The following is a 10692-nucleotide window of genomic DNA, read 5'->3' as shown; positions in this document are numbered from 1 at the left end:
AAACCATATAGAGTACGAAAAAGCAGGTGAAGCCAAGAAAAATTATTTTGTTTCTAGCCCTTACAATTCAAAAGTTATTAGCATAAATGTAAGTGAATTTTTGGACAGTTGGTGGCGCTAGAGGGATTGAGTTAGAGTCCCCAAAATTGATATGGTTAATGCTTGGACTGTCGTCAATCTGTGTGCCAAATTTCACTCATTTTTACCATATGAATCTATGGACTATCAAGAGTGGAATAAGAAGAACACTAAAGCATACCTTCGGTGCTTGGCCCCAAATAACGTTTTCAGAACTTAATGGGAACGTTAGAAAAACGTTCTTAGAACCTATTTTTGTTAACTGGGCAGAGCCCTAGCTAGTAGAGAATTCTGGTGGCCAAAAACCATCTGATATCAATGTCAATGCCATAGTGGGTTTTGTAAGGGTCTGTCTCAATCATCCCCATGCCCTAGTTTTTCTTGAACAGAAGTCCCCTCTGGGTAAATTCACCCTTTATAAATGAATGCATCATTCTGTGGGGTTAAATTCCCTTCCTTTACATGTTCTCTTTCCATTGTGTCATATACAGTAAGCGCGTACTGTACATTTACATTGTGCACTGTAGGTGAAACGTGCCATAGAATGTATTAGATCCCAGATAATGATGAGACTGTGATAAGATGCAGACAGTTCCCGATGCAATCACACCTTCACCTCTGATCACATGCCCGGCATGCCTCTTAATGTAGATTACACACATTTAACGCAGGGCAAGTGACAGGGTTTGTTTCGCTGACATGCTCTGTGACACGAAGTGTTGTTTTCCATGCAGAATTCCATGCATGACCATGCACTGAACAAAACAAGGCTTATAAGAGCACATAGGGGTGAACTTCAAATCATTTCACTGCTTTGCTTTGATTTAAGTGAATGTTCATGTCACAGACTTCTACAATGAAAACTTCATCTTTCTTTTCTATAATCAAACGTTTTCAAACAAAACATGTTTTCTTGGGAATACTGATGAACAATTACACACCATACTGCTGTAAAAATATGGCAGAAATAGTAAAAGTGTATGATTTTCCGAATTCAACCAACGCTTAGTCAGCTTTAGACAAAAATGAATATCAAATGAATAAATGTAAATATGCAACTGAGACAAGGTATAATACATGTTTGTGAGTTTAAGCAATAAATCACTTTTACGGTAAAGAGCAGACAATATTTATGAGTAAAAATGTAATATTGAGCACAGGAGCCCATAAATCACATCACAACCCCTTTGTGAAAAAGAAGTGTGCTTAACTGAAGCGTTGCACTTGTAGTGCACTATTTTTTTTAAATGTACTTGCAGATAATATAATATTAACTAAATAAAAGGCCACTTAATTAGACAGTAGACTTTCATAAACATTTCTTAACACACTAAGGATACTTTTAATAAGTGCACTTTGTGATGTAGTGTCAAATTGAATGTTTTAAAATACATGTTAAATCATTATGATTTAATAATCATTTGTCGTGCTTTAAAGTACACTTATTTTGACGTGTATTTGATTATCATTTTAACTGTAGTGCAAATTGCAAATTAATCAAATATGTAATTACAAATTTACAGAGAAAAACATTCATTTCATAATGAAATTTACACCCATTTTAAATTCTTATACTTCAATGAAAGGTTAGATTTTTGTGAATTTTCGAAATAAACGATCTAATTGATTAACGATGCACATTTATTTTCACAGGCTTTTTTGTTCATATTTACCAAGGGTACCAACAATTTTGTCCACGTCTGTATTTAACTATAAATTTCAATATAAATTACATTAAAATATATTTTAGTTTATCATAAATGCTTGTCCATACATCCAACAGTCCACTTTAACCATATTTCAGAGAGAATTATGCAATAAAGATAAAACTTCAGATAATTGCATTAAATATAAATATATTTATTATATAATGCATTTGCATTTTATTGTAAAATGTATGTGTATAAAAAGTTTACAAATAAGTATATTATTTTAAAGTATGTTATTTATGTTTTAAAAGTATGCTAAAGTGCACTTTTTTATATCTCATCATGTTACAGTATAAATGTCTGTACAGTGTAAATGTCTGTGCTTCAGAGTCTCTCATGTCACTGCAGGATGAAGTTGCGTCGCTTGTCAGATTCCTGTGTTTTATTCGGATGAAGTGAAGCAGAACTCTTTTGTGTGTCTGGAGCTTTCACTAATGAGACGGAGGCTGAACTGTTTACTGGGTCTCTCCAAAATCCATCTGAAATCCATGTTTCTTTAGGAGAGCTCTTTTTTTTTTTCTTCCTCTTTTGAACCCTAAAAAGTTCATTATTATTATTTTATTATGATGAGCCATTTCATCTTTGTTGTTAGCAGCTGTCAGAATATGTAGCTCATAATTCATAACTGGATCGTATAACTGCACACATTAGGATATGAGCATTGGGTTTATTAAAAAGTATATTATTATTATATTATGCCATTTTTAAATTTTTGTTTGACCAGTTAGTGGAAGTTTGACATTTTCACACATAGCACCCAGCAGTTATTCATCTGTCATACTGATTTTCAGCAGTAGATGGCGCTTGAAGGCAAAGAATTGGAACAGAATGTTTAGCTTGTGTTATTTGGATCAGTCATCATGTGTCAAACACTATGGAGCTCCTCAGATTTCAGCACTAATACAGAATAAGTTATATCCACTTTATGTGGATTGTCAAACCTCTGGCTACGTGACACCATTATTGAATAAACAACATGAAGAATATATTCAGCACTATCTGTGACATCAGAGTTTTTGCATGATTTTTTCATTCAAAAGCATTTAATATTTTGTATGTAACATGACATAATAAGCATTTGAAACAGACCTGCCTTTACTTCATGTCCTGTTGTCGATACCTGTAGGATTTACAGCACACTATAATCAATTATGCAATCAATACGTTTCTCTTAATCAGAGGCCGAACATAAACCACAGCGGCTCCATGGACATCATTTACTGCCGCACAAGGGGAAAATAAAGCGAACGTGACCTTTCACCCTTTCGTTTACAAGTGATGTGAAACACACTCACACGGGTACGTGCTTCATTTTGATCACGTCAAAGAAGAAGAATTATATCAATCCCAAGGGAACAAGGTTGTTTCCTGCGAAAATCAGTGTGGATTTGCATTGATTAAGACATGATGCACAAGGAAACAGCTGCTAAATCGATTATGGAATTATGAGCATTTGATATACAGACAGGTATTTTTTGATAAATTAATGACAGATTAATGCACTGGTGATGTTAAGGGACTTTGTGTCCCATGTGGGGTGTCCACAGACGTGCCTGATTAATCGTGAAGGTGAAAACCAGGCAACACACAATACAGATGAATATGCTGAGAGAAAAAGGCATTTATTGAGCAAATATTTCTTTGCTAAAAACAAACAGAGTAAGAAACATTTCCAGAGAAAAATCCCTGTGTTTTTACACAGTTTTGCCCTTTTAAAATGATAAAACGTACCTACTAATCCCAAACCAGCTGTCAACACCACAGGAAAATCAATACTGTGAAAATCACAGACAGACAACAGAGTTTTTGATTCAAAAAAATACATCTGGACAGCAATAAAAGGCACATTTGCTCCAGTTATCATCGACAAAACCTGCAAAGTGGACAAACATAGTGTAAAACACTGAATAATAATAATAATATTAATAAGTAACATTTAACCAAGTCACATGAACAATAAAGTTGATGAGAAAGGCAGTCACAATAAAAAGAGGGGTTTATAAAAGTCTGTTCCAACATAAATGAATTAAAATGTGTATTAATTGATCCGTTTCTACAGATTCACATATTTTATTGAAACAGGAATTTAAACTAAAATGCAGTTCTTAAACTCTGGGTGGTGATTGTCAGTGCAACACATAACTGGGTGGTTGCCAGGGTGTTGCTATGTGGTGGCTAAGATGTTCTGGATGGTTGTCAGGGTGTCGCTATGTGGTTGCTTAAATGTTGTGGATGGTTGCCAGGGCATCACTATGTAGTTGCTAAGATGTTGTGGATGGTTGCCAGGGCATCGCTATGTGGTTGTTAAGATATTGTGGATGGTTGCCAGGGCGTCGCTATGTGGTTGTTAAGATGTTGTGGATGGTTGTCAGGGTGTCGCTATGTGGTTGTTAAGATGTTGTGGATGGTTGTCAGGGTGTCGCTATGTGGTTGTTAAGATGTTGTGGATGGTTGCCAGGGCATCGCTATGTGGTTGTTAAGATGTTCTGGATGGTTGTCAGGGTGTCGCTATGTGGTTGTTAAGATGTTGTGGATGGTTGTCAGGGTGTCGCTATGTGGTTGCTAAGATGTTGTGGATGGTTTTTAGGGCGTCGCTATGTGGTTGTTAAGATGTTGTGGATGGTTGTCAGGGTGTCGCTATGTGGTTGTTAAGATGTTGTGGATGGTTGTCAGGGTGTCGCTATGTGGTTGTTAAGATGTTCTGGATGGTTGTCAGGGTGTCGCTATGTGGTTGTTAAAATGTTCTGAATTGGCAAAGTTGTTTTAGATAGTTGTCAGGGCATTGCTATGTGGTTGCTAAGATGTTCTGGACGGTTGTCAGGGCATCGCTATGTGGTTGCTAAGATGTTCTGGACGGTTGTCAGGGCATCGCTATGTGGTTGCTAAGATGTTCTGGATGGTTGCCAGGGTGTCTCTATGTGGTGGCTAAGATGTTGTGGATGGTTGCCAGGGCATCGCTATGTGGCTGTTAAGATGTTTTGGATGGTTGTCAGGGCATCGCTATATGGTTGCTAAGATGTTCTGGATTGTTGCCAGGGTGTTGCTATGTGGTGGTTAAAATGTTCTGAATTGGCAAAGTTGTTTTAGATAGTTGTCAGGGCATTGCTATGTGGTTGCTAAGATGTTTTGGACGGTTGTCAGGGCATCGCTATGTGGTTGCTAAGATGTTCTGGACGGTTGTCAGGGCATCGCTATGTGGTTGCTAAGATGTTCTGGATGGTTGTCAGGGCATCGCTATGTGGTTGCTAAGATGTTCTGGATGGTTTTCAGGGCATCGCTTTGTGGTTGCTAAGATGTTCTGGATTGTTTTCAGGGTGTCGCTATGTGGTGGCTAAGATGTTCTGGATGGTTGCCAGGGTGTCTCTATGTGGTTGCTAAGATGTTTTGGATGGTTGTTAGGGCATCGCTATGTGGTTGCTAAGATGATCTGGATGGTTGCCAGGGCATTGCTATGTGGTTGTTAAGATGTTCTGGAAGGTTGCCAGGGCATCACTATATGGTTGTTAAGATTTTCTGTATGGTTGCCAGGGCGTCGCTATGTGGTGGCTAAAATGTGCTGGATGGTTGTCAGGGCATCGCTATATGGTTGCTACAATGCTCTGTATGGTTGCCAGGGCGTCGCTATGTGGTGGCTAAGATGTTCTGGATTGTTGCCAGGGCATCACTATGTGGTTGCTAAGATGTTCTGGATTGTTGTCAGGGCATTGCTATGCAGTTGCTAAGGCGTTTTGCGTGGTTTGACTTGAGATATGAGATATGACTTGAGTCATATCTATTTATTTTCTATATGTTCACACTTTAATGATGACTACATGCATATGAAAAAAATAATATCAAACAATCGATGTTTTATAGACTAAAATCTTTAAAATCAGAGATATTGGGTTGGTAGCAGTAGCTTTGTGGCTGAATCTCACAAAACCTTTCAAGAATGAGTCTAGCTCATATTTCACCCCAAAATCTAAAGGAAACACACCTCTATATAATAAAAATCAAATACTTTAAACAATTACCTCTTATATATTGAGGTAAAATATGTTCTTGACAGTATCTGTGAGATTCACGGTTGAACTTCTTTTAGACCTCGAACAGACAGGTGGTTTGTAACTGTGCAGCTACACCAGTGCGTAATCAAACTGTCCTCTCTCCAAACTGTCTTTGGGATCAGACCACGAGGAGGACGGCATGCTGCTGTAGGGGTCCAGAAGAATCCGGAAACAACGGACTAGCAGGAACACCAGAAACAGCAGCAGGAGACCCACAAAACAAAGCGCAGTGCTCTGCTCTGTGTCAGGAACCAGCAGGAGCCCCGCTGTGGCCCCGGGGCCCGAGACAGGAGCCAGAGACAGCAGTTCATACTCCGTCAGAGGGCTTTCACTCATCTTCTCAGTTCAAAGATGAAAGGAGTCCAAGGGTGAGAGGATCAATAAAATTTCCTCTAGAATAGCTTGATGCATCCAGGTGAAAGTGTCATAAGCACCTCACTTCATCAGCAGATGCAACGAGAAATCAGGCAGATGCAACAGGATGTTCATGCACAAAAGATATTACATCCAGCAGAGGACATCCACATCTTCTACTGAGTTCACACAGACATTGCACTGCTGTTTAAATGGACTCCAGACAGACAGAAAACATGCTCTTCAGTGGATAATTGCACACGCGGCGTCATATTCAGGTGCTCTCACTCGCAGAGATAATTGTCGGCAGGAGGAAAGAGAGAAAAGCTGCTATTTCCAGCAGGAACGTGACAGGAAATGCCGCTCTGTGAATAAAGAGAAAGACGGCACACATAAATCTGGGTCGATTGGGATCTCAAAACATTGTGAATCGATAGCGGCCACATAAAAGAGAAATAAATCAGGTCACCTGTTCACCACAGCATCTGTGTGGAATACTAAAGAGCAAGGCCTGTATAACAGCAAAACTTGACACTTTGATGGGATGGTTTTCCTAAAATTTCCTAAAGTAAATAGAGACTCTGCCACTGGAATTCCCTCCCTCTGACTTCATTAGGATGGGATTTGTATGCTGAAAGCTGACTCCTGTCCCAAAGACAGCTGAGTTAATAATAACTAGAGGGTTAAGGGCAGGTCAAAGGGCATCTATATATACAAATTTAGTAAAGGTCATATAGACAAAACCATGCTTTGGTTATCAAACAGCCTCAATAGAGGAATGCCAATAAGACTGGAGGTAGCAATATCAAAAATATTACTTAGTGACAGAATCAACCTTACTACACTGTTGTAAATAAAACAAAGATTACTGGAATAGTCTTACTACTTCCAAATTTCACATTTAAATCTGTTATGCATGTTGCTTTGTAAATATTGGTAGTAGGGCTGGGTGAAAAAAAATATTGATTTCTTGATTTTAATCAATTCTCATTTTTATGAACTGACATCGATTCAATTATTTAGTCTTCAGTTGGAATGATCCGGACATTGTAACGTGCCTCCCATCCAGTAATTCACAGTAAGCTTTATGTTACTTTTGATATGAAACAAAGTCTCAGATTTCAAATTCTGTCCATTTTATTATGAAATATAAACAATAAATACCGGTTTGGTGCTCTTTAATGTGGCGTGACAGATCGCTGATGAACTGATCATCTCTTCTGCTTTACTACTAGTTATAGCACAAAATAAACATGAATGAACATCAGAAGGTATGTTAAAAATACAGTACGACTTTTCTTCCGTATGATGTCTCATGTAATCGCTTAAAGGCACAATATGTAATTTTCACCACTAGAGGTCGCTTATTCAAATCAAAGGCGTGGCTTGATGACGCCTTGATTTCGCGGAATCATGGGATGTCTTGTCTTCATGTCTACAGATGATGGAAAAGAATCCGATGGGCAGAAATCATATTCATGGATGAGCTAATGTATAAAGATTTATTATCATTACTGTTGTATGAAGCAGGGTGTGGCTGAAAGCCGTTGGAGTGGAACGAGAGACGAGCGCAACACACGTCTCGAGAGCAGTGGGACTTTTATTATGCCGTAGTCGCCGCTTCCGCTTCTTCTGGTCAAGTGTATGTGGGGTAACACAGCGCTGTTTATCATATTAGATGTTGAAAGTTGTTATAATGCTAGTCTACGTTCACTCTGCGACTGCTATGAGACGTGTGTTGCACACTGCAGTAAGCTAGATCGATATTAGGCATGGTAAAACATGGTACTAGCGGTAAATCAAGAAAATGAGATTTAAACAATAAGACTTACTGTGTTTAGCTAAATAATATGATGAGGTTTCTGTCAATAAAATATCCAAACAGCTGCTCTCCTGTCTAATAAAACACATAATATATTAAAGCATCTTTGTTCTTTCTGGAAATCGAGGGTAACGCGGGTATGATGTCACTGATAGGTGACACACAGACACAAGTCAACAAAATATATAACACTGTTCTAGTGGTTTTTGGATATTTTAATCCAAAAATCGTACATATTGTGCCTTTAATCAGTGTTTCAACCGTGGAAAGATGTCAGTAAAACAGCTTGTCATGTATGTTATATTTACCTCAGAAAAACCATATTCAGTGACCATAAACTCGTTAGTCTGGAAAAAAAAAATGAACTCCAGAGAGGAGCATTTTGCTAAATATATGCACCATATTACTATTATTATTAAACAAAACAATTTAAGTGTTTGTATACAAATCAGTTAATATTAACCTTCAATATTATAGCAATGTAGCATGTTATAGAAATATTAATATTCAGGTATTTGTGGTGAGTCTGCAATAAACCAGTTCGACCAAACAGTGGCTTTTTCAGACATATAACAGAGCAATTTTAGTTTCCAGTAAAAGACAAAGAATTCTTTAACATTTTACTATACACCATACTCTGTATCAATTATAGTTTATTGCGTTTGCAAATAAGGATCTGTTTGCTCTTTTTTTCTTCAAAGAAGAGACTTCTAGACATCAGTGATGAGTGAAATATTGAACACTTTGAGTACTTTAACTTATCCTAATATTGTAATGCATGTTGTGAATGACCTTTTTGCAAGAATAAATGCTGAAAAAGACACTGTTTAGTCTAACTGGATTATTGCAAACCACAAATAACTGAATATTAATATTTCCATAACAAGTATCAACTGACTCCCTGTATAGTTTTTAGTTGAGATTTTTTTCCTTGGAAAAAAAATTGGCATGCATTGTATCTGATATCAAAATCAGAATCAAAACTTGTAAAAATTGAAATTGAATCGAATCGTGAAATGTGTGTCAATACCCAGCCCTATATTGGTAGAAATTACTAGCAATGCATTCAAGAATTTACTTGCAATAGCCAAGTACAGCAGTTTTTTTCAGTGTACATCAACCTAACTAGGTTAAATGAAGCACATTTTTATTTGTTTCAGTGTTGTGAATACACACACATCTCTCTCTCTCTCTCTCTCTCTCTCTCTCTCTCTCTCTCTCTCTATATATATATATATATATATATATATAAAGCTGTTTCAGAAAGGTTATGAAGGTTGATATAGATAACATGATCAGACGTGCAGAAGGAAATCCTGCCTGTGCAGAAATAGACACAGATCAATAGCAGAGCTGATCGATCCACTCTCAAACTTCAGATAAATCATTGTTTGCTGTCAATGTACTTGACTGGAGCACCTCTGGATAAAACTATATGACGCATGTTAATATAAACACAATAAACAGAGCAAACAATGGATTTATAGTCAACATAATCTGTCTAATTACCATAATGTATTATCAACTTTCAGGATTATTAGTCACTTACAGTATGTGCACCAGACCATTTATAATAATGCAAAGCTCAAATTAGGGATGCGTACACTAAAAACTATATATTGAGTTCTAATCTGAAATGTTTTGTTATAAAACATGCGTCTGACAATTTTAAAATGTAATCTTTTTATAATATATTATATATGAACAGGCGGCATAGAAAGTATTATCAAGTTTTCTGTTTACAGTGATTCAGTTTATTGTATGACAAATATAGGCTATATAAAATCTACAAAGCACGCATGCATTCGCGCATATACTGACAGTGACAGACAAATCACGCATATTGAGAACTTAAGAACTAAGTTTAAAAAATGAAACGCAGCATACCCATGTTGACGGTCCGGAGCGCGTGCTGGTCTGGCAGCTCTCCCGTGCGCGTTCACTGTCATCCCTCACACACGCTCATGTGCGATTGGCTGATTGATCGCGAGGGCGAACATCAGTGCATGCACGTAACCGGGGCAAATTGTCACACTTTCACTCCAGTGAATATTTCTCAGGGAGGGTTAGTGTTTGAAAGCACATTTCTGTAGAGAGACACACTTATTGAAACCTTTTTACATCGTTATTTTCCAGGGGGAAAAAAAGATTTAACACACTCTACAGGTTGTTAACATAATAGTGCAGAAATATATATTATTAGCTATAAAATGTGTTTATTCTAATGTTTAAACCAAGGCTCTTATTGCAGAGCCAGTATTGGAAAATTTCCAGGTTAAAGATGATCTATAATGTCCCTTTTCACAAGATAAGTGTCTCCAGAATGTGTCTGTGAAGTTTCAGCTCAAAATCCCCCACAGATCATTTATTATAGCTTGTCAAATTTGCCCCTATTTGGGTGTGAGCAAAAACACGCCGTTTTTGTGTGTGTCCCTTTAAATGCAAATGAGCTGCTGCTCCCGCCCCCTTTCCAGAAGAGGGCGGAGCTTTAACAGCTCAACAACAACAAAGCTGGAGAATCTCACGCAGCCAAAATGACGAAAGTGTTCAGCCTTACATTGTTCAAACCGGAGTCGACACTGATGGAGAGACTCAGGAAGAAGTTACAACTTTTAGACGTTTCTGAATGGTTAGTGGATAAAGACCATGAACGAACATTCCATTAATGTTACTGGAACCTTTC

At 37.6% G+C, this 10692-nt stretch overlaps 1 protein-coding gene across 1 annotated transcript; it reads right to left on the bottom strand.

Annotated features, from left to right (window-relative positions):
• Positions 1-4114: 4114 nt before the first annotated feature.
• LOC125251657 (cortexin-1) lies at positions 4115-10090 on the bottom strand. The gene is made up of 2 exons (XM_048164736.1): positions 9897-10090; positions 4115-6552 (listed from the first exon to the last, which is right to left on the bottom strand). The coding sequence occupies exon 2, from the start codon at positions 6167-6169 to the stop codon at positions 5903-5905; it is 267 nt and encodes an 88-aa protein (XP_048020693.1). The 5' UTR covers positions 6170-6552; positions 9897-10090; the 3' UTR covers positions 4115-5902.
• Between the last annotated feature and the right edge of the window lie 602 nt (positions 10091-10692).

The sequence above is a fragment of the Megalobrama amblycephala genome, linkage group LG17, assembly GCF_018812025.1.
Source record: "Megalobrama amblycephala isolate DHTTF-2021 linkage group LG17, ASM1881202v1, whole genome shotgun sequence".
Classification (NCBI taxonomy): Eukaryota; Metazoa; Chordata; class Actinopteri; order Cypriniformes; family Xenocyprididae; genus Megalobrama; species Megalobrama amblycephala.
Note: the sequence above shows the minus strand (reverse complement) of the source record. Positions and strands in the feature narration are given on the sequence as shown.

Coding starts and splice junctions, on each gene's coding strand:
- LOC125251657 (XM_048164736.1), bottom strand. CDS start 6,169: ATGAGTGAAAGCCCTCTGACGGAGTATGAACTGCTGTCTCTGGCTCCT.